Source organism: Lampetra fluviatilis, chromosome 58 (genome assembly GCF_964198595.1).
Source record: "Lampetra fluviatilis chromosome 58, kcLamFluv1.1, whole genome shotgun sequence".
In the NCBI taxonomy this organism is placed as follows: domain Eukaryota; kingdom Metazoa; phylum Chordata; class Hyperoartia; order Petromyzontiformes; family Petromyzontidae; genus Lampetra; species Lampetra fluviatilis.
The window spans coordinates 7,009,150-7,031,840 of NC_136332.1; the positions used below are offsets into that span (position 1 = coordinate 7,009,150).

Here is a 22,691-nt window from a genome sequence, read left to right on the forward strand (position 1 = left end):
GACGCGTACTAATTCATACCCGCCTTGTCTTTTTTGCAAGTGGCGGCTCACAAGCCTGGGCCCCTCCCCGGTCTTCCCCTCACCCCCCTCGACCCCCCTATCCCCTAGCCCCCCCGCAGGCAGCTAACTGAAAAACCCCTGGCTCCAAGCCAAGCTCATCGGAGCAGCAGCTGACCCATGACGCTCGCCGTCGACGCCGATGGCCAAGTGGCTCGGTGATCGCACAAACTGCCGCCGCCGCCGCGCGTTTCGCTCGGGCAACGCGGGAGAGGGGGGGCGGTGCGTGGGAGGGAGCCCAGCTCACTCGGCCGGAGGTCTCAAGTCAGCTCAGCCAAGGCGACAACGCGGTCACACGGGGGACTTGCGCCCCGATAACTTTATTTCGTGAGGTGCACAGCGACGGCACATTTCATTGTACGAGGCTCGCCAAACGACGTCGCGGGGCCACTCAACACAATCCCCCATCCCCCCTCTGCGCGGGCGTGCGCGAGCCAACGAAACGCGGCGGCGAAAAACCGCGTTGGGAGCCGGCGTAACGGTTAAAACGACGGCAGGACTTCGGTTCCCTCTCGCTCGCTGTCGGGGAGGGGGGGAAACACCCGGCTAAGCCAGAGAAAGACAAAAAAATAAACGGGGTGGGAATAGAAATGATATTTATGATGTCGGAGACCAGCTGGTGGCGACGGCGGTGGTGGAAGTGACGGCTGGTTCCTGGCGACGGCAGGGGGGACGGGACGGTGCGGGGGGGGCGGCAAACGACGGCACCTCTTCACAGCTCGTCGGCGAACGGCGTGCTGCGCAGATTTCCGCTGGCTGCCACCGTCTTCTTTCCCGTCACAAACTTCTTGGCGGCCTGGACGTCGCGCACAAAGCACACAGGGAGATCCACCACCACTCCCCCCACCACCACCACTCCCCCCACCACCACCACCACCGCCGCCACCGGTGGCGCAGTTCTCGAAGCAAAGTGCCGGTGCACGCCTGTCAAACAGCACTGTGCAGGCAACGAGGGACCACACAAAGGTCCCGAACACATCCCAAACCCCGGGGCTCCTTAACGTGTACGCGGCGGCTCGTCACGCGGCCTTCCGAATTGCTCTTCGCCAAGCTTCAGGACAGAGAGAGAGCGAGTCGGTTTGCTGTTCCTCCCACGTTGTCGGAGCGCGAACTACAGTGGTGCACTGTACGTTCCATTCCCCAGGCCCCTAATGGGGAGGAGAGCGGGTGAAGCCGGCACAGGGCCGGCCCCCCAAACGCGCGTACGCTCGCCCCCCCCCCCTCCCCCAATCGCACATGCTCTCGGCCCCCCCCCAAATCGCGTGGAGCTTACAGCGATGACGTCGGCGGACTTGACGGCGTCGATGGCCTGCAGCACGCTGGGCGGTGCCGTGTAGGAGCTGGTCTCTATCACCTGGGTGCTGAGCTCATCCACCAGAGCATCCTTCCCCTCCAGCCCCATGAGGAAGCTCGCCTTCAGCTGGTTCCTGCACACGTTCGTCAGTGATCGTGTACTTGACCTCGACGGTGGTGGTGGTGATATTGACGATGATTTGTGACGTTTATTTTCAGGTTCATTCTGTTTAACCAGTTGACAACCTGAGACAATGACTTGGATAAGGATGATGACATTGGTAGTGAAGATGATGACGGTGATGGTGACATTGACAGTGGTAGTGACGGTGATGTCGGCGGTAGTAATGATGGTGATGTTGGTGGTATTGATGATGGTGATGATGATTACCAAGATGGTGACATTGATGACAGTGACGATGGTAGTGATAACAGCAATGGTAGCGATGATGATTCCGGTGATAAAGACGATGATTACGACGATGGCGATAATTACGGTGGCGATGACGACAGTGATTTTGATTATGTTGACGATGATGGCAGTGGTGGTGACGAGGATGATAGTGGAGGTGGTGGTGATACAAAAACCCAAATGCACACGCACGTACAGCACGGCTCATCGCCCGCCACCACACCAAACCCTCACTCACTGGGCCCGCTGGAATTCTCCGGCCGACAGATTCCCCTCGGCGATCGTCTTCACCTTCCCCACGGCAGCTTGCAGAACCTGCGGGTCAGGCACGCACGCGCACGCCTCCATGAAGGTACAGAAACTACGCGGACACAAGTTTAGAGGAGGTGGGGGGAGATTGGGCTCGCCGCTGCCCCAACCACTGAGTGGGGAAACCTCGAGCGGGGTGTTTGCACTTTTACGTGGGGAGGGGGGGGCGGAACGGTGAGCGAGGAAGAACTTAAGGAAAGTAGAGGGAGGCGGGGGGAAGCAGTGGGGTGGGGGGGGAGAGGGGCGAAGGGAAGGGAGGGGGAGGGAGGGGGAATGGAAACAAGGAGGAACACGTAGGAAGGAATCGCATGGCGCTTAACAAAATTATCAACCTGTCACAGTCCCATAGGGTGGTTACCACAGGTGTAATCACAGCGCATGTGGCGTGCACTCGCCTTGTCCACTTCGCCGCTGTTGCAGACGGCGTAGATGCCAAAGAGGCCCGAGTCCCTGTAGCTGCTGTTGAATGCGGATGCCTGCAGCAGACGCACACAGCCATGCCACCTTAATTCTGGGCGAGCCAAACGAAGAGACGCGACGGGAAGGCGATGGCACACGGACATCGTACAGAGTCACCCGGCCTGGGTAAACAATGCTTAGGATCCCCGAATTAGACACGCAATGAATCGCAACCCCCGTGATCTAAGACTAAACTGCTGTAAAGAAACTATTTTTATTTTCCCAGGTAAGGCCCATTTGGCATTTAAAGCTTTTTTTCAGAAGCGACCTGGCCACAAACGACAATTCAACGGCAGTGGCTTATCACGTGAAAATGTATAGCAGCCAAATACTCTAAAATGCGCAATGTTGATTTTAAATGTGGGAGGGAAAACCGGAGGACCCGGAGATAAATCCACGAGACCACGCGGAGAGAGAGAGGGAACATGCAAACTCCAAATATACAGCAGCAGCAGGCGTCAGGGTCGGGATCGAACCCACGACCTCCTGCATACCAGGCGAGGGAGTCAACATCTCGCTACCGCGGCGCATTTGGGTTCAGGGCGCTGAACTGGCACCGCTGAAATCCAGCAATCAGCCGCCTCTAACTAAACCCGGTTCCCAAGTGCAGTGTAGTTTTATGGTCTCGGCCCCACGTCACCAAAGCTCGCACAGAAAAACCCGTGGCAGAAAATGTGGGCGAGCGCTTAACTTGGCTAAATTCCAGCTCCCGAGGATTAAAAAATCGTCGATCTGACGGTCGCGCGACGAAACATTTCTCTCGGCGAGAGGGGCGGCCGGGAACGCTGCCGCCCCCCCCCCTGGGTTTGGCGCAGCAGATCGGAGTTATCTCTGCGACTTCCGTTCTCAAAACACGGCGGACGGCCCGCTCCGCCCCGCGAGAGACACGCTTGCGTCTCGCGGCGTGACGCCGACAGCACCGACCGCGAACACCGCCGGACTCACGGCGAAGGGGTGGCCTGCGGCCTTGGCGATGGCGCCGCCGATCTTGCCGCCCACGGCGTCGGTGCCGCGCTTGATGCAGGGCCCGGCGCCCAGCACGTGCTGCAGCAGGGAGAAGGCGCGAGCCTCCAGCGTGCCCCACGGCGCGCCCTCGCTCGCCACCGCCGCGTGCGTCAGCTCACCGGAGCCGTGCACGCGCACGTTGCCTGCGTGCCAGAGTTGCGTACCGTTTGCGCGCGCCAATCGGTGCAATCGTTGTTGCCGACGTTGGTGTTGTTACGGTCATCCAGAACAGACCGTCCAACGTATATGAAGACGCAATAGCCCGATCGACATCACAGCGGTACACTCCGCTGCTCCTGACCCAGTCAAGTTCAAGTTAATTTATTAGGTATAGCCCTGTGAGCCATTCGGCTCTTGAATCGGGTGCAACCGCAACAAACAAAAAACCTGAACAAAAAACATCTTAAAGTGAATATGTGACTGAGTGCAAACAGAAAATCCAAGAAAAGACAGCAAAATATTGCAGAAAAAACACCGTACACTTTTGCACGACTGCAGTCAGCAGCCGTACAAAAGAATAAATGTATTCGTTACTACGATTGCATTGGAATCGACCGCCGGTTCCTGACTTTTGCAGCATCGCTGCTTTTTGTGTTTATAGTTTGTTGCCCTTTCCCCGCACCTCCTAATAGCATAGTTGGCTATGTATGGTGCGAAAGAAGTTAAACATACAAACGACTGTACACTACACACTTCACTACTAAACAGTACACTGCACTACTATACACAACACTGTACGCTTCGATTAGCACGGTTGATTACGTACCGTGCAAAATAAGTTGAACATACATCATCATAACGCCACGGCCCACGTCGATCATTCACGGGTAGAATTGCAGGCAGTGGCGCATGGCCTTATGAGTAGGCCATGCGCCGCTGGCTCGCTCAGAGACCTCCACACGAACCTTGCCGATCAACTCCCTACCACAGGTGAGAATGCGTAGACTGCAGAGGCGTCAGGAAAGCGCTCACCTCCGATGTAGTTGGCCTTGACGGAGGTTGAGCCGATGCCTCCGCGCACGTTCAGGAACTGCTCCGCCAGTTGCTTGAGCAGCTTGTGTTCCACCCCTGCGGCGAAGCAGAGTTTAGACGCGACGCGCGGCCAAACCCACGACTGAAAACCGTGAACACAGCGTTGGCCAAAAATATCCCAACGCTTCAAAAAATTCAACTACAAATTACTCAATTGGGATCACGCACACAGCTGTAAAAAGAGGCTTACAACTCAGTGCTGCTTCCCTGGCTAAGCAAGCGTAATGATTATCTCCTACGACTGATGTATGCGTGTATGTTGAACGTCATCGGCACCGTACGTAGCCAACCGTGAAAATCGGAGGCACAAAAAAATCGAAGAACGAATCTGTTACAGAAGCCACCCACACCGCCACCATCAAGACAAGGCAGACGCAAGTCACCAACCAACGAATGCCAAGGCCCTACTTTGAAATGGTTTTCAACCAGTGCTCCCAAGAGCACCAATCCTAACCCCATAAGTAGGTGACCGTAAGAGCCACCGATGGCGAAGACCTCACGGGCTAGACCAACGGTCGGCAAAACTACAACCCCGAAGCTGCATGCGGTGTGGCTCTTTGGCTGCCCCCATGCAGGGAAAAAAAACCCTTAAATCTTAAAACAGAATTTACCGCAAATATTTCAAAAATGACAGGGAATGGGTCACCGTGGAATGTCTTGGGGTGGCAACAAAATGTACAGCATTGTTAACGAAAAACTAATGGGGACAAAAGGTAAAGACGCAGTTTATCCCATCACCTCTCTTGTTTATTTAAGCCAGAACCCATGGTCATCCGCTGCATACCCGCTGCTGTGCATGTGTACACGTAGCTCCGCGTGTGATGCGGCTCTCCCAACTCTTTTGGTCAAACACAAAAACAAAGAAATGGCCCTTCCTCTTTGCAAGGTTGCCGACGCCTAGGCTAGCCAACAACAATCTCCTAGGCCCTTAAGAGTTGTTTTGCTTCTGGTGAATTTACGCGGAGTGGAATCGACATTTGAGGTGAGGCGTGTGGGAGCTCACCGACGCCCACCAGTGCCATCCGTGCGCTTGTGTAGTGGTGTTGAACGTAGTCGTGCAGCTGTCCAGACACAGCGGAACACGCAGCAATCAACGTCGTGCGCACGCACACAAAGACAAAAGATCCCCCCCCTGTGTAGCCTTAACAGACTGTTGGGGTCAAGTGCTGTTTAGCGAGCAGCACCTACGCAGGCCGGCACGGCATACGAGGGGGTGTGGTGGGTGGCAAACACCACGCCCGGCCGCCTTTGTCTCGCCAGGTGGCGATGTTTACACACCGCACCAGGTACTAATTTGAGGCTGAGTCGACCTAGGGGAGGCGCAGGACCGGTTCATATAATCGTCACTGGTGTTGGCCGTGAGCAGGAATCAAACCCGGGTCGCCGAGTTCGCAGAGCAGTGCGCTAACCGCTACACGACCGCACTCACAAGACAAAGATTCCCCGTGTTTTGATAGAAACCAGCGGGACACACAGACATTCTTGGCCCATTACAGCAATAAATGCCAAAACACCTCCCCCTCCGTGCCAGTGACTCGATCAACCCGAGTTTCTCTACAACCACGATGTTCGCCTGACACTGCTTTTGTCATCGGGTGATACCGGGCTCTGTGTCTGGGCCACAGAGCCCGGTATCTTCATGCGGGTGCCATGTGCCAGCCCCCAAACTAACCATGTCGTGTGAGAAGGCCCCAATCATGAAGTCAGGGCAGTACAGCGAGTTGGCCAGAGTGTTTTTGAACGCGGCTGCGTGTAGGTTCTCCATTACACCTGCGCAAAACGCACACAAAGACAGATACACACCCCCACCATATAAGTTCTGTTAGCGAGCACCTGGAGTGGAAGAGGCAGTCTTCACGCGGCCCACTCTATTAAGCGAGAAATCACGACGAATTCCATCAACCGCGGTGACCAAACATCGTTCATCGATCTCCCGGTCTCCAGAGCAACAACCTACGAAGGTCGGCACGGCATACAAGGGGAGGGGTGGGGGTGGTGGGTAGCCAGCACCGCGCCTCGCTGCATTTGTCGCATTGGTGGCGATTTCTATTCGCGCTGCGCCAGGTACCGCCGATTGAGGCCGAATCCACTCAAGGCCCAAGAGCGGCTCTCGCTGTGGCCGTATCTCGCCGCGGCGGCGGCGGTACGCGTGCCGCCGGTAGGCTCACCGACGGCAGGGTTCAACAGGGCGAGCGACTTCTCCAGCTGGAGACGCGGAGCCGCATCCTGCAGCTCCCACGGGCGGAACTCCTGCGCCAGCGTCACGTTCACCAGCACTTCCATCAGGTTGTCCCTGCCACGACGGGAGGGCATCGGACGCACACAAAGGTCAGTTCAGTCACTCGTTTTGACGTTCGTCGTCGCAGCCTCCGTGCAGTTTACGACAACCTGTGGAGTTTGTCATTCGCTGGCAGTCTAGACCAGGAGTCAACAAACCTGCGGCTCCCGTGCCGCATGCGGTGGCTCTTTGGCTTCCCCCTTAGGGGCAGCCGTTGTTGTTGTTGTAAAAGCTTAAATCTTAAACGTGATTTAACGTCAAGATAATTGATAAGGCAGGGAATGAATGTGTCGCTCTGGAATGACTTGGTGACGACAACATGTGAATAAGGGAGGAAATAAACTTAAACAAACGCAGTTTATTCCATCACCGAAATTTTGTTGATTTAAGTCAGAATTTTTTGCCATCCGCTGTATAGCCGCTGCTGTGTTTGTGCATGCGCACAAGTAGCTCTGCGTGTGATGCGGCTCACTAGAGAGGTCAAAAACAAAATCATGGCTCTTCTTCTTTGAAAGGTTGCCCAGCCCTGTTCTAGTCGACTTAACACCGGCCCAGTGGCTCGGCGGTCAAGCGAGCGGCTCTCAATCGCAAGGTGTAGAGACGAAAATCTTGGTTGAGGGTTGTTTGTCAAGCCAGTCATCCCCCTCTCCGAAGGAAAACGGAACAGGTACCACCTTGTGGGGAAATCGGCAGTGGTTGTCCAATGCAAAAACTCGCCTCCGCAATCACAAACGTGGGATTTATACTCACCCGAGGTAGGAAATGACAATCAGTTGGCCACATCAATCAAATCAGTTGAGTTGGTGCAAGGGGCGCGTAATTATTTTAAATCACCTCAACGTTTAGAGTGCATTTTATTTTCCGGAGCATTTCATCGTCCAGACAAGACGGTATTTTACCAGGTAAGGCCCCACTGAGCTATACATCTCTTTTTCAGAAGCGACCTGTCCATCACAAATGATAGCTCAACGAAGTGGCTTATCGTGTGGAAAATTTATAGCAGCCAAATATTTTAATCGCACGTCGATTCTAAACGCGGAGGGGACAACCAGAAGACCCGGAAAAAATACGACCTTGGACAGAGAGAGAACTCCAAATATACAGCAGCAGGCGTCAGGGTCGGGATGGAACCCACAACCTCCTGCATAGCAGGCAAGAGAGTTAACATCTCCTAGCCACCACAATGGCCCTTTATTCCAGGGATTCGAGACGTACGAGAGATGCGGTACAATAAGTAATAAATGACGCCGATGACGACGATGATGATGAAGAGTAGCACGCTGGCGTGGGAGGGGGACTCACACGTGGTCTCGCTGGCAGTCCAACAAGTACATTATGTGCTCCCGCGTCGTCAGAACACTGTGGACAATGGGCAGAGACACACGCGGCACGCTCAGCATCGCCGGCGCACTCAACACACACAGCACTGCCGGCACCGATGCCAGCAGTGAGCATCGCAGTCAAGGCAATGATGGTGAAGGCTGGGCGGGAGGTTTATGAAGGCAATTAAAGATAAAGGTGCTGCCCCTGAAATGATTTGCTCACGCCAAGACTGGAGGAAAGGTCTCCACTCACTGGAGCTCCAAAGGGGCGTATTTTTGATCTACTATTGCACACAAACTAGATATCGGAAGAGATGGGGAGTGCCCACACTTTACCCCACCACATGTGACCTGTCAATCGTCTTAACTGCGGTTGTACTCATTTATACTGCCAGGTGGACAGAGGCAGAGGGATTTAAGAAACTTGCCCGCCTTTTAATCTGCCACGCCGAGGGATCGAACCAGAAACCTCTGTTTGCAATTCTAGCATGCTATTAAAACCGCAGCAGTACCGACAAATGCAATAACAGTGGCACATCGGTTGGCGCACGGCACTCTTGAACCAGGTCAACCGAGTTCGATTCGTGAGCTTGCGGTGATGGTAAGGGTGATAGCGGGTGTGCGGTGAGGACATCGTTAATACTACTGTGAAGTCTTCTTGGTTCTTTTGGTAAAGTCACGTAGAATGGAAATAATAAAATAATAAAAATAAAACATAATAAAATAATTCTCACGACGTTTCGGCCACAACGCAAGCAGCCGTCCTCAGCCGTTTTATTTTTCTTATTTTATTATTTCCATTCTACGTGACTTTACCGAAAGAACCAAGAAGATGAATCCCTGCAGTCACGAAAGCTTTTAATCGAAAACTACTGTGGAGGTTTTCATGTTCGTGCTGTTTTAGCTCTCCGATGTTTTCGCCGCGATGCGCTGGATTTCGTTCCACGAGCCGAGAGCTTCCTCAAAAACTGAAGGGACTTCAGCGAAGCGTTGAGGGGGGGACATCGTGTCAAGGACGCAGGTTCAACCAGAGAGCACGTTGGGAGAGGTTAAGGTGGTGGCGATGGGGGTGTGGTGGGCGAGTACAATGACTAACTTGAAGTTAGCGCCGAGCTCCTCGATGGCACGAGTGATCCTGAACGTTGAAGCACCCTTGGTGGTCTATGGGGACAAGGGACAGGAGGCACGTCACCTCAAGGAGCTGCTGTTTCTTCCACTTCATATTTTTTGTACGGGGGCTCATGTAGATTGCAGAGCAACAACTACAATTTCACATTCAGGTGGGTCAAGCCAGACAACCGTGTGAGGAATGCCTCAAGGAGCTCACGCACGACCATGAACATACACACACATTTATCAAGACATGCTACCAAACACACACACACATCTAATATGCAAACTCTGCGAGTGCCAGAGTGAACTGATGAAATTCCAAAGGGGGATATTTTCGACCTGGCAACACCCAGGTTTCTAATTTGAGCATGCTGTTGATTTAAAGTGGTTCTGAGCAGAGAAGCAAAGTTGTGATACAAATTATTTCATGCATACACTTTAGAATTTTTAGGGTAATGTCTATTTTTTTATAGCTACTAATTAATGGGTAACTGTTTGTATACGTTATTTAAGACTTTTCGTTTAGAAATATTCTTGAAATATAATTTGTACCTGGGCCCCATGAGATATATGGTGCATAGCACAAGCTCCAACTATTATAAATCAATATTGACCGATTCAATGTGTTGTCTTTTTGTTATTCAAACAATCCAAGCATGATCAAAGTTGAATATCAACTACTGCGTGGCCCTGTCATCGCACCTCTGATTAGCAGGGCTGCCTATGTACGGTGGCAAAGAATTCCAACGTACGCACATCTGAAAATCATATTTGGCCCTCGGTGAGTTCAAGTTCATTTCAAGTTCATTTATTAGGTATAGCCCTGTGAGCCGTTCGGCTCTTGAATCGGGCGCAACCGCAACAAACAAAAAACAAAAACACGAACAAAAAACATCTTAAAGTGAATATGTGACTAAGTGCAAAGAGAAAATCGAAGAAAAGACAGCAAAATATTGCAGAAAAAAACACAGTATACCAACGCTGTGTGCAAAAATCCCAGTGGGATGCAAGTCAAACAACAATAACAACAACCACAAGACAACTTAGATTAAGGTGAGGAATGGGTTCCCCATTCCTGGGCACACACAAACATCAACAACAACAACCGCCATTCGCCACTAAGTGGCGGTGACGTCACCACGACGCTTGTGCCAGGCCAAGTGCAAAACAACCCCCTACCTCCTCGCGGTGCCGGACGGGCAACACTGTCGTGGACAATGCTGTGTGGGGAGGTCCAATGCCCATTGGCCTCTCCCCTCATGGCGTCTGTGACCACCACAGTGGCTAAACGGGGGCTCTGGACGGGTGCGAGGGGCTGGTAACCCCTCCACCCTCAATTAATTACCACTAAACTACGATATAAACACAAACATCGGGCACGCGCACACCTACCAGGTTGGCGTAGGTGCGCAGGCAGTGCGTGATGCCCAGGTTGTCGCCGGTCTCGTAGCGGCTGCCGGCCCTCACGAGCAGCGCTACCTTGGACACGGGCGAGTAGTCCTCAAGGGAGGCCACCACCAGCCCGCTGCTCAGCTTCGACACCTGAGGGTCGGGGAGGGGGTGGCGGTCGGTAGCTCATTTGACCCCAACCTGACGTCCCGGCCCTGCCCAGCCGACCGGAAACACAGCAGCCTAGCACCAGACATGTTTTATTTTCATAGTGGCTGTGCTTTTCGATTTAAAGCTTTCATGACTGCAGGGAATCATCTTCTTGGTTCTTTCGGTAAAGTCACGTAGAAGGGAAGTAATAAAATAATAAAAATAAAACATAATTAAATAATTCTCACGACGTTTCGGCCACAACGCAAGCAGCCGTCCTCATTCTTCACCTGAGGACGGCTGCTTGCGTTGTGGCCGAAACGTCGTGAGAATTATTCTATTATGTTTTATTTTTATTATTTTATTACTTCCCTTCTACGTGACTTTACCGAAAGAACCAAGAAGTAGCTGTGCTGTGGAGAGACTTGCCCGTTTTCTACCACTGACTCAGGGTTGTAAACAGGTGATGGGCAAAAATGCCTCGATGCTTATTTGAGTAGGAAATCACTTTTTTTTTACAACACTGTATTTGGGGGGGGGGTGTAATTGATCATGGAGGATCTGTGATACGCAACGTACTTGATCAACCTCCTAGCTGTGGGCATGAATTTCTTGATTGAAAACGAATTTGTTTAGTACTGCTTTTTGCGTTTAATGTGTCCTTCCCCCGCACCTCCAATTAACAGGGTTGGCTACATACAGTACACGTTCTCTCTGCGCTATGAACTACCATAACCCTCTCAGTGTCTCTACCTCACCCTCCACCCCCCGCCGCCCACCACCTATAAGAGACACCGACACCCACCTGCACATCTTGGGGTGCTAGCGGAGCATGAGACTCCTTCGTGGACTTGAGCGGCTGACTCAGCGGCGATGCGAGCGCAGAGTACTGCCGCCTCTAATGAGGGAGGAGGGGGAGCGGAGGGATATGGGGGGGATGACAGCCAAGGCACAAACAGCGAGATGAAACTGTTACGGTGTGTCTCTCCGCACTGCATCACCTAGACGTGGAACGGTCTGTAAATCAACAAAATATATTGACTTAAAATTCTAGATTTGAAGTTTTCGTGACTGCAAGGATTCATACTCTTTGGTTTTTTCGGTAATGTCACATAGTTAAAAAATAAAAATAAATGAAAAACTAAATAAAATCACTGATTTAATTTAGTAAAAATTTTAATTAATGAAAAACTAAATGAAATCACTGATTTAATTTCGTTTTTCATTTATATTTTACCTACGTGAGAACGTAATCAACCAGGCAGGGTGTTGACTGTTATGTTAGCCGACTATCTGTGTTGTATTGCATTATATTTCTCAGTTTACTAGGTTTGTTTTCTCTTTCATTTGTACCTGATGATGATTGCTTGTGTTGCAATCGAAACGTTGTGTGCTATTATTTAATTTATTATTTTCTCTTTCTACGTGACTTTGCGTATTTCGTTCTAAACGAAAAAAAAAACCTCATGTATTGTGTGCAGGTATGCAGTTGTTCCACATTTACCCGACATAAAAAGATACAATCTATTAACTTTCCATGCATAAAACTACGTTTCGTCTAATTTGTGTCGGAAGGCACCATTTAAAAAGTGTGCTCCAATGTGATCGTGTGTCCTAGTTTCCTACGCATTTCTAACCAGTCGGTAGAAATATGAGTGTACAAGTCTCCGTAATGAAACCTATTCGTCCAGCTCATGTTCATTTCCCACCGGTGGTGAGATGTTATCTCCCACGCCTGTTATGGAAGAGGTCGTAGATTAATATTTAGAAACATGCGTTTCGATTAATTAGCTGCTATAAATGTCCACATGATGAGTAACTTCGTTTAGCTATCATTTGTGGCCAGGTCACGACTCAAAAAGAAGCTGGTAGCTCAGTGGGCTTTACGTGGTCAGATAAAAATAGTTTAGCTTTTTGTGTATGTTTCATAAAGTGATTTACATTTACTCTACTTTTCACTCTAATTGTGTTTTTGTATTGTGTGTTGCTGTAACGTTCTTACCTGCCCCCACTGGACATCTGTGAAAAATAACTTTATAGCTCATCGTATTCCTCCAGTATAAATACATTCAGATTTTTAGTTCGATCCCAACCCTGACGCCTGCATATTTGGAGTTTGCGAGTTCTCCCCGTGGTCGCGTGGATTTTCCCTCCACATTTAAAACACATGTTTTTCCTTATTTATGGTAGAATATAGTATTGTCATCGGTATGACATAAGTATACCAAGTTTGCAGTCGATACCACATTGGGAAGTGGGTAAAAATTGTGTTACAAGATTGAGGATACAACAACGACAACAACTTCTTTCAAATTTTCTTGCTGTGGATTTCACACCTGATGATGATTGCTTGCGTTGCAGTCGAAACGTCGTGAGTATTTAATTGTTTTATATTTTTATTATTTTATTGTTTCCCTTCTACGTGACTTTACCGAAAGAACCAAGAATATGAATCCCTGCAGTCACGAAAGCTTTAAATAAAAATTTAAGACAGAGTGAGTTAAATAAAAGCGTGTAAAATAGCTACATTGCTCAGTGACCATGATGTTTCCGCTCAATGGAAACAATAATCTAGCAATAAACAACGTTCTGAAAAGTGCTACTATACACGTGTTGGTGCTAGTATACGCGTGATGGTGCTTTGAGCAGTGTCTGTACGGCATTTGTTGTCCACCGGTACATTTAGACCCACTGACCATAACATAATCATAGTTCACAAAGCGCCCAAATGTGACCACATCTCAAGAGATTGTTCAAATCCTGTAGTGTATATGCATGCAGTTCCTTTGCCACGTGTGTATGCTGTTAACGTCACCTGCGCTCAGGTCACGGGTGCTTTTATCGAGGAAATATCTTCGGCTATCGTCAATCCACTGCTGGATGAGGGCCTACCACCATGCCGTGCGACTGGGTCTACACGACCACACTTTACCACTTCGACCTTGCGCACCTGGACAATGACTTTCATGTCTGTTCACTCTCGAATTACATGATTGCGGCTTCAGTGATTAACAACAGCTCTGCTGAACACACAACCAATATATTTGACCATAACGCGTAGGCTTTCGCGACCAATATTATCCATAATGAAGATTTTTCATCAGGCGACAATTCTGATGAGGCTGGTTGTAATCTCCAGCGCGAAACGTCGTTCTCGAATTGTAAATGTTGTGGTTTAACTCTCCAACACACCGGTGTGCTCAAGCCGTAACTAATTGACACGTTTTATTTACGTGACAAACCTTACTAATGACCATACTTCACCACTCCGACCTTGCACACACAGACCTAACTTTAGCCTCTGAATTGCCTCGTGTAAGACGCTTCAAAGCACCGGACCGACACACACACGCACATCCCCGGCTTGCACGCAGCCCGTCATCGCAAACTTGAAGTGTCCAAGTTCAACGAGAAAGAGAGAACGAGAGGGAGACTCGAGGGTTGAAAGCGACGGTGAGGGGTGGTGGTGAGTGGGGTGGTGGTGGTGAGGGATGGTGGTGAGGGGGGGTGGTGGTGAGGGATGGTGAGTGGGGGGATGGTGAGTGGGGGGGTGGTGAGTGGGGGGGTGGTGAGTGGCGTGGTGTGGAGGGATGGTGGTGAGGGGGGTGGTGGTGTGGGCTGGTGGTGAGTGGGCTGGTGGTGAGTGGGCTGGTGGTGAGTGGGCTGGTGGTGAGTGCGGTGGTGGTGAGGGTGGTGTGGGCTGGTGGTGAGTGGGGTGGTGGTGAGGGTGGTGTGGGCTGGTGGTGAGGGGGGTGGTGGTGTGGGCTGGTGGTGAGTGGGGTGGTGGTGAGGGTGGTGTGGGCTGGTGGTGAGGGGGGTGGTGGTGTGGGCTGGTGGTGAGTGGGGTGGTGGTGAGGGTGGTGTGGGCTGGTGGTGAGGGGGGTGGTGGTGTGGGCTGGTGGTGAGTGGGGTGGTGGTGAGGGTGGTGGTGGTGGTGAGGGGGGTAGTCGGTGGCCAACAGCCGAACGAAGCCTGGCCCGCTGGGCCGCAGCCGCGACCTCTGCGTGGACGAGCTCTTGCAGCGGCGATAGAGGTGGGACGGGTGGGGGAAGGTGGGGTGGGTGGTGTGAAACCGCGGCCGAAGACTGTAAGGAGAGAGTAGGAGACAAGGGGGAGGAGAGAGAGAGAGGCTCACGCCGAGTTGAGGTCCGAGCGCCAAAGCCGATCTCCTGAGCGCCGCCATCGCCTCGTCTCTTGCCCGCAGCAGCCTCCAAGGTGACAGCGCAGCCGCACTTCCGGCAGAGGCGGTCCCCCCCCCCACTCTCTCGCGCTACGTCACTTCCGTTGCCCACCCCCACCCCCGCGAGAACTCGATTTACGACGATTCCGATTTATTGGATCGATTCAAATTCGCGCTGTCGATTCGGAGTCGGGGGCGATTATTTATTGATGTGTGTGTGCGGTTGAACTTCTTTCGCGCCGTACGTGGTCCGTTCTCTCTCGCGCTGCGTCACTTCCGTTCCCCACACACACCCCCCCCCCCCCCGCGAAAACTCGATTTACGACTATTCTGATTTCTTGCATCGATCGATATTCGCGCTGTCGATTCGGAGTCGGGGGCGATTATTTATTGATTTGTGTGTGCGGTTGAACTTCTTTCGCGCCGTACGTGGTCCGTTCTCTCTCGCGCTGCGTCACTTCCGTTCCCCCCCCCCCCCCCCGCTAGAACTCGATTTAAGACGATTCCGATTTCTTGCATTCGTAATCGCGCTATCGATTCGGAGTCGGGGATGATTATTTATTGATTTGTGTGTGTGCGGTTGAACTTCTTTCGCGCCGTACGCTTGTCGGAGACGCGGTGTGGGCCACGTACAATTGCTTGTGTTGCAATCGAAACGTCGTATGCTAGTATTTAATTTAATTTATTATTTTATCTTTATACGTGACTTTACCGAAAGAACCAAAGAATAATTCCTGCAGTCACGAAAGCTCCAAATTAAGTTTTAACCACTTCTACGGGGAAGTTTTAAGTTTGTTTTTCTCTCTCTCTCTGGGTTTTTTCGTTGTCTCTCTCTGCGTGTGTATCGGTCTTCGTGTCTGTGTTTTTTCAAATTTCACACTTAACTTCTAATTTAGCAATCTTTGGAAGAACGTAATCAACCAGGCTATGCGTTAATTGTGTGTTGACCGACCCTCTGTGTTGCATTGCATTACATTTCGAAATTTTTGCTAGGTTAGTTAATTTAGTGTGTCTCTCTCCCTGCCTCCTAATTTTTTCAAGCTTTCGTACCGTACCACTCATCGTGCTACTCATGGACATGCTAATTTCTCTAACCCCTCCGTCTCTCCCCGCCCCCGCCACCCCTTTCTCTATTTAAGGCCTCGACACAGAGGCGTAGTTTCTCTTTGTGCCTATGTTTGCGCTGTCTCTTTATGTATCTCTGTGATATCTGTCTGCTTATATGTCTGTCTATGTTTCTGGTTCTGTGTTTAATCTCTCTCTCAAATTTAGCATTCTCAGGAAGAACGTAATCAACCAGATAGGGTGTTGACTGTTATGTTATCCGACTCTCTGTTGTATTACATTACATTTCTAAGTATACTAGATTTGTGTTTCTATTTAATTTATACCTGATGACGATTGCTTGTGTTGCAATCGAAACGTCTTATGCAAGTATTTAATTTATTATTTTATCTTTATACGTGACTTTACCGAAAGAACCAAAGAATAATTCCTGCAGTCACGAAAGCTCCAAATTAAGTTTAATAACAATAAACTCAAACAACAAAGAGCAGTTGTAAAGTAGTGAGTTTTCGTGTCGAGATTGAAAAAGTTGCATCTGTAGACTGTACGGATTGAAATCGATTATGCGTTAAATTGTGACGGAAAACCGAATATCTAAGCTGCTGCTATTTGACGCTGTATGTCGATTGTTATACCAGGCCGACGATGCCTTAATCGAATCGTGAGGGAAAATGTATCGATTAACGACTCCGGCTTATCAACGTGATGTTTTAGTATTTTGCTGCGATAAATGTGCAGGTGATCAGCCACTTCGTTCGCTTCTGACAAATGGCTAATACCTCATTGGGCCTTACCTGGTAAATAAAAAACATCGTTAAATGTTTATTTTAGTGATTTGCTTAGGGGGCGTCCATAAATGACGTCACGCGATTTTGGACGATTTTTGACCCCCCCCTCGTCACACGGCATCACAAAAGTCAGACCCCCCCCCCCCTCAAATATGACGTCACAAAGCTCTGCCCCCCCCCCCCCAAATATAAAACATGCTTCAAATCGCTTTAAACTATTGTCATTGTAGTGCGTATTTAATGTGGCGCTGCACTCTGATGTTGTAGGAGAAAACATTTATCAAAAAGTATTTTTAAGTAGAACGTGTTGTCTATATTTATTTAAAATTGCGCATTTTTAAGTGACGTCACATTTCTCAAACCCCCCCCCCTCGTCACAAATCGTCACAAATGTCTGACCCCCCCCCCTCCCTAGGTGCATGACGTCATTTATGGATGGCCCCTTACCTTTCCCCTGCTTTGTACTCCATATTGTTTTTTTTATTGTTTTTTTATTGTTTTTTTGTATTGTTTGTTGTAACTTTCCTACTCATCCCTTACTGGACATCTTTATAGCTCATCGTATTTCTCCAGGATAAATAAACATTCTGAATCTGTGTGGGGATTGGAAGAGCCATGGCCAGTCGTCCGTTGGTGACGTTACGTCACGTGCTGCAACACTTCCCTAACCAAGATGGCCACTAACACCCACGAAAGGTGACCACACACACCACGATAGATATACGCTCACACATCCCCACTAAAGATGGCCGCTCACATACACCCACTAAAGATGGCCGCTCACACACCCCCACTAAGGATGGCCGCTCACACCCCCACTAAAGATGGCCGCTCACACACACCTACTAAAGATGGCCACTCTCACACATCCCCACTAAAGATGACCGCTCACACACCCCCACTAAAGATGGCCGCTCACATACACCAACTAAAGATGGCTACTCACATACGCCCACTAAAGATGGCCGCTCACACCCCCACTAACCTTTAACCTTCTAGAAAACAAACAAAAACTCAAACACGTTCATCAATAAAACTGCGCCCTTAAAAGAAAGAGAAAAAAACGTCCATCCTGCTCATACGCTCCATCTGTCACAGCTAATCGGAAGTGGGCGGGGCGAGCTAATCGGGGGTGGGCGAGCTTATCGGAAGTGGGCGGGGCGAGCTAATCGGAAGTGGGCGGGGCTTATCGGAAATGGGCGGGGCTTATCGGAAGTGGGCGGGGTCGAGCTAATCGGAAATGGGCGAGGATTATCGGAAGTGGTCGGGGCGAGCTAATCGGAAGTGTGCGGGGCGTATCAAAAGTGGGCGGTGCTAATCGGAAGTGGGCGGTGCTTATCGGAAGTGGGCGGGGCGTCACATCGGCAGAGAACTTCACTCCACGTGGTCGCTTCTCCTCCTCCGACTTCCCGCGCCCGCGAGGTTCCTCCGTGAAGCGAATCGCCGCCGAGAGGAACCGAGCGGCTCGTTTCGTTCTTCCCCCGCTCAGAAAGAGAAGAGCACAGCATCAGCCCACCCCGGCCGCCTGAAACTTTCGCGATGGTGAGGAACAGTTAGGGAGGGAGCAGCCGCTGTTGCGGCGGCGGCGTGGTGCGGCCTAGTCGCGCAGGCCTCACCGCGCACGTGTGCTAGGAGAGTTTGGGGTTGTAAGCGATGAACACTTTTAGTCGGCGACACAAACTTGAAATAACTAACTGTGGAAGAGGCGACGTTTTCGGGCAGTGGATTTTAATATCGCGTTAGCGAGGGGGGAGGGATAATCTACGAAGAAGGGGCCCTTGGCCTTGATTGTCGCCTGTTATATTTAAATATTAAGGGGCCAAACGCGTTGGTGATTAATGTGTTGCGACATATTTTTTTAGTGATAATGCGGCACAGAAATTATAACTCGGCACAACCATTTAATTTGTTTGGTAGTGATAGCGGTGCTGAATTTTAGCGGCGGTGCTGATGGTAAACACTGCTTGTGGGAGACTCATGGTGGTAGTTGATTGAAGGGGAGCGGTAGTGTAGCGGTTAGCGGCAAACACCGGTGACGATTATCTGAACCGGTCCTGGGCCTCCTCTAGGTCGACTCAGCCTCAAATGAGTACCTGGTGCGGTGTGTAAACATCGCCACCGGGGAGACAAAGGCAGTCGGGCGTGGTGCTGGCCACCCCCCCCCCTCGTGTACCTGTTCCCCCACCCACTTAGGGCGCCGCCGTGCGCGACCACCACAGGTGGTGTGGCTTTCTCGCCATACGGTGGGGAGGTGGTGGGAATGAATTTGTCTATTTTGTTGCAGAGTGAAGCAGAGGTGAACCCCAAGGCGTACCCGTTGGCGGACGCCACCCTCACCAAGACGATGCTGGACTTGGTGCAGCAGGCGTCCAACTACAAGCAGCTGCGCAAGGGAGCCAACGAGGGTGAGAGTGTGTGGGGGGGCTTGCGCGCGCGCACGAACGGAATGTGCTCCCTCGGTTGTTCGCGACCGTCGCTGTCCGCGAAGTCGCAAACCTGGAACTTCTACACGGCTGCATTGAGAGAGCGGTAGAGGGATGAGAGGCAAAGAGATGAGAGGTGAAGCGATGAGATGTAAGGGGATGATAGGTAGAGGGATGGGAGGCAGAGGGATGGGAGGGAGAGGGATGGGAGGGAGAGGGATGGGAGGGAGAGGGATGGGAGGGAGAGGGATGGGAGGGAGAGGGATGGGAGGGAGAGGGATGGGAGGGAGAGGGATGGGAGGGAGAGGGATGGGAGGGAGAGGGATGGGAGGGAGAGGGATGGGAGGGAGAGGGATGAGAGTCAGGGATGAGAGGCAAAGGGATGAGAGGCGAAGCGATGAGATGTAAGGGGATTATAGGCAGAGGGATGGGAGGGAGAGGGATGGGAGGGAGAGGGATGGGAGGGAGAGGGATGGGAGGGAGAGGGATGGGAGGGAGAGGGATGAGAGGGAGAGGGATGAGAGGGAGAGGGATGAGAGGGAGAGGGATGAGAGGGAGAGGGATGAGAGGGAGAGGGATGAGAGGGAGAGGGATGAGAGGGAGAGGGATGAGAGGGAGAGGGATGAGAGGGAGAGGGATGAGAGGGAGAGGGATGAGAGGGAGAGGGATGAGAGGGAGAGGGATGAGAGGGAGAGGGATGAGAGGGAGAGGGATGAGAGGGAGAGGGATGAGAGGTAAGGGGATGAGAGGTAAGGGGATGAGAGGTAAGGGGATGATTGCGCAGCAAAGTGATGCGCAGCATTCTCGTAGTTTAAGGTAAGTTTATCCATAAATCACTTACTTATTTTGTTTATTAAAATTTTTTATTAACATTTTCAAGTATTTAATAGCTTGTGTATTTATCCGCAAAATTTGCTATTCACGAGAATCTCCGGAACGTATCCCTCGCGAGTAACAAAGGGGATACTGTGTATATGTATACACTATATATGTATACACTATATACTATACTGTATATACACAAATGCATACACAATATCCATACCTGTCAACCCATACGGTCTACCCATATTCTTGTACAGGGATAATTTATTTTCAGGTCCATACGCCATACAGCCGTTTCAATACGGGCAAAAACATTTATTTGTTTGTGTTTCTCCCTTGTGATGGGACTTTGTAGAATAAACGTCGAGATTCACAAGGGGCACGGGGTGACCAGTAAGATCTGAATTAGTCTGTAATAAAGCAGTGGGCACTGATAAGGGGTTGACAGGTATCAATAGATTAACGTACCTGCGGAGCGCGTCATGTTAGAACACGCGTGTTCATGGTCAGCATGTTGAACAGCAGTGCGGTGGGGCTTGTGCGATGGGAGTTCGATGGCTCGCTACGGCCAATGTCGGTCACAGGTGAAATCAGAACTGCTCCTGGGATCACCTGCTCCGTCAATCTTTACCAAGCCACGCTTGACCAGCAGGGTGAAGTATGGTCAAACGGGCCCCCCCCCCCGTGACTGGCGTGGCCTTTGATCCGAGGATGGATTGACGGGGACCCGTGGCAAGAAAGTATTTTTTTATTTTTTACAATTTTGAGGCGATGTGGCAAAACCACCTTGAACCAAAAAGCCGATGGGTGCAGGGCTTGTGAACCGTCATTACTCTAAAAATAATGAGAGCTTGCAGGGTGTGCCACTCGCTAGGTTACATAGTACATTTTAATATGGCAATTAATAATCCGATTCGCACACCTTGAGAAATTGTCACAATTTGGACTCCCAATTGGATTCCACAAAACTGATCCCTCCCTCCCTTACACCCTCACCTTCCTCTACTGCCGTTCCTCCACCCTCCTCTTCTATCCCTCTGCCCTCCTACCTCGCGTATCACCCTCACCTTCCCCTACTGCCTTTCCTTCACCCTCTTCTACCCCTCTGCCCTCCTACCTCGCCTATCACCCTCTCTCACTTTCCTCCTCGCTCCGTCGCTCCCTCCTCCCGCGCAGCCACCAAGACGCTGAACCGCGGCACATCCGAGTTCATAGTGATGGCGGCCGACGCGGAGCCGCTGGAGATCATCCTGCACCTGCCGCTGCTGTGCGAGGACAAGAACGTGCCGTACGTGTTCGTGCGCTCCAAGCAGGCGCTGGGACGCGCCTGCGGCGTCTCGCGGCCCGTCGTCGCCTGCTCCGTCACCATCAAGGAGGGGTCGCAGCTCAAGCCGCAGATCCAGGCGGCGCAGCAGAGCATCGAGAGGCTGCTCGTGTGAGGCGGTCGCCGCGGCAGGAGAGGGCCCCCCCCCCCCCTAGAGGTCGCTACCGGGTACCCGATACCCGTACCCTACCCGATAGCCGGCTACCCGTACCCTACCCGATAGCCGGCTACCCGTTTGCGACCCTGGTGTGACCGGGTACGGGTAGGCCGTGAGTCACTGGTGAGTAACCGTTTGTCACTCATTTCCCAACGTCTTGTCTCTTCTCACAATTCAAGTTCCTAGAATCAACCCACCCGCGCCTGCAACATGGCTTCATCCCAGAGGTCGCAATCAGATACCCGTACCCTACCCGTACCCAGCCGGGTACGGGTACCCGTTTGCGACCCTGGTGCGGCCGGGTACGGGTAAGGAATCAAAACCCGTTTGTGACCTCTGGCCCCCCACCCCTCCCCGCAGCGGTAGATAGCTCAAGCCTATCGCCGTGGGGAAAATTTATAGCAGCAGCTGAATAGTCTAAAATGCGTGATAATTTTCTGAATGTGGAGGGAGGAAAACCGGGGGACCCGGAGAAAAATTCAACGCGGCCACGGGAAGAGAGAGATCATGCAAACTCCAAATATACAGACGTCAGTGTTAAAATCAAACCCACGACGTCCTGTATACAAGGCGAGGTAGTTAACATCTCTTAGCCACCGTGGCGCCCCTAACGGCTGGGGTTGGTGGTGCCCAGGTGGTGGGGGGGGGGTAATTGGACAGGCCCATCACCCAATAAAAATCTCACTATTTAAAAAAACCTCGTGATTTTGTCAAATTGCTGAAAGTTGCTGCATACGTCACCTGTGTGGGTTCCACGTTCTTGTGTTGCTGCCCCCGTGTTTGTTTTTTGGCAGAGGGTCTGCGACCGGTTCACGCTGGGACAGCGCAAAGCCAATCGGCCATCGCTTGTTATATTTCCGTTGATGTAATGTCTCTCATTCGTTGTGTGGGAGACTTTTGCGACGGTGGAGTGTGACGCACTGGGCCGCCTTAATTTGGCTTCGCCTTGGAAGCCAGCAGGTGAATGGGTGTGTATAACAAGAGTAGGGTATATATTGCTTTTCCTTCAAATTTCTACTTATTTGGTTTTGATCAATGATTTCATCGTAAGCCTTTGTAACGATGCGTTTTATTCATTGTAAGCTTTTGTAATAAAACTACTGGAAAGAC

At 51.2% G+C, this 22,691-nt stretch overlaps 2 protein-coding genes across 2 annotated transcripts; one reads left to right on the top strand and one right to left on the bottom strand.

The window, feature by feature from the left end:
- Nucleotides 1–348: 348 nt before the first annotated feature.
- On the bottom strand, nucleotides 349–15,071 carry UQCRC2 (ubiquinol-cytochrome c reductase core protein 2). The gene is made up of 14 exons (XM_078880569.1): nucleotides 14,955–15,071; nucleotides 11,625–11,717; nucleotides 10,673–10,822; nucleotides 9,264–9,328; nucleotides 8,148–8,204; nucleotides 6,736–6,860; nucleotides 6,240–6,337; nucleotides 5,571–5,628; nucleotides 4,508–4,603; nucleotides 3,476–3,678; nucleotides 2,467–2,547; nucleotides 2,001–2,077; nucleotides 1,331–1,484; nucleotides 349–853 (listed from the first exon to the last, which is right to left on the bottom strand). The coding sequence occupies exons 1-14, from the start codon at nucleotides 15,000–15,002 to the stop codon at nucleotides 770–772; spliced, it is 1,389 nt and encodes a 462-aa protein (XP_078736695.1). The 5' UTR covers nucleotides 15,003–15,071; the 3' UTR covers nucleotides 349–769.
- Nucleotides 15,072–18,191: 3,120 nt separating this feature from the next.
- Nucleotides 18,192–22,691, top strand: SNU13 (small nuclear ribonucleoprotein 13). The gene is made up of 3 exons (XM_078880570.1): nucleotides 18,192–18,394; nucleotides 19,137–19,257; nucleotides 21,277–22,691. The coding sequence occupies exons 1-3, from the start codon at nucleotides 18,392–18,394 to the stop codon at nucleotides 21,537–21,539; spliced, it is 387 nt and encodes a 128-aa protein (XP_078736696.1). The 5' UTR covers nucleotides 18,192–18,391; the 3' UTR covers nucleotides 21,540–22,691.

Excerpts from the sequence above, each read along its gene's own strand:
- UQCRC2 (XM_078880569.1), bottom strand. The coding sequence starts at position 15,002 with ATGGCGGCGCTCAGGAGATCGGCTTTGGCGCTCGGACCTCAACTCGGC. Across the intron at positions 6,338-6,735 it reads CCTGTTGAACCCTGCCGTCG|GTGTAATGGAGAACCTACAC; the intron begins GTGAGCCTACCG and ends CGTTTTGCGCAG. Across the intron at positions 3,679-4,507 it reads CAAGGCCAACTACATCGGAG|GCAACGTGCGCGTGCACGGC; the intron begins GTGAGCGCTTTC and ends TCTGGCACGCAG.
- SNU13 (XM_078880570.1), top strand. Across the intron at positions 19,258-21,276 it reads GCGCAAGGGAGCCAACGAGG|CCACCAAGACGCTGAACCGC; the intron begins GTGAGAGTGTGT and ends CCTCCCGCGCAG.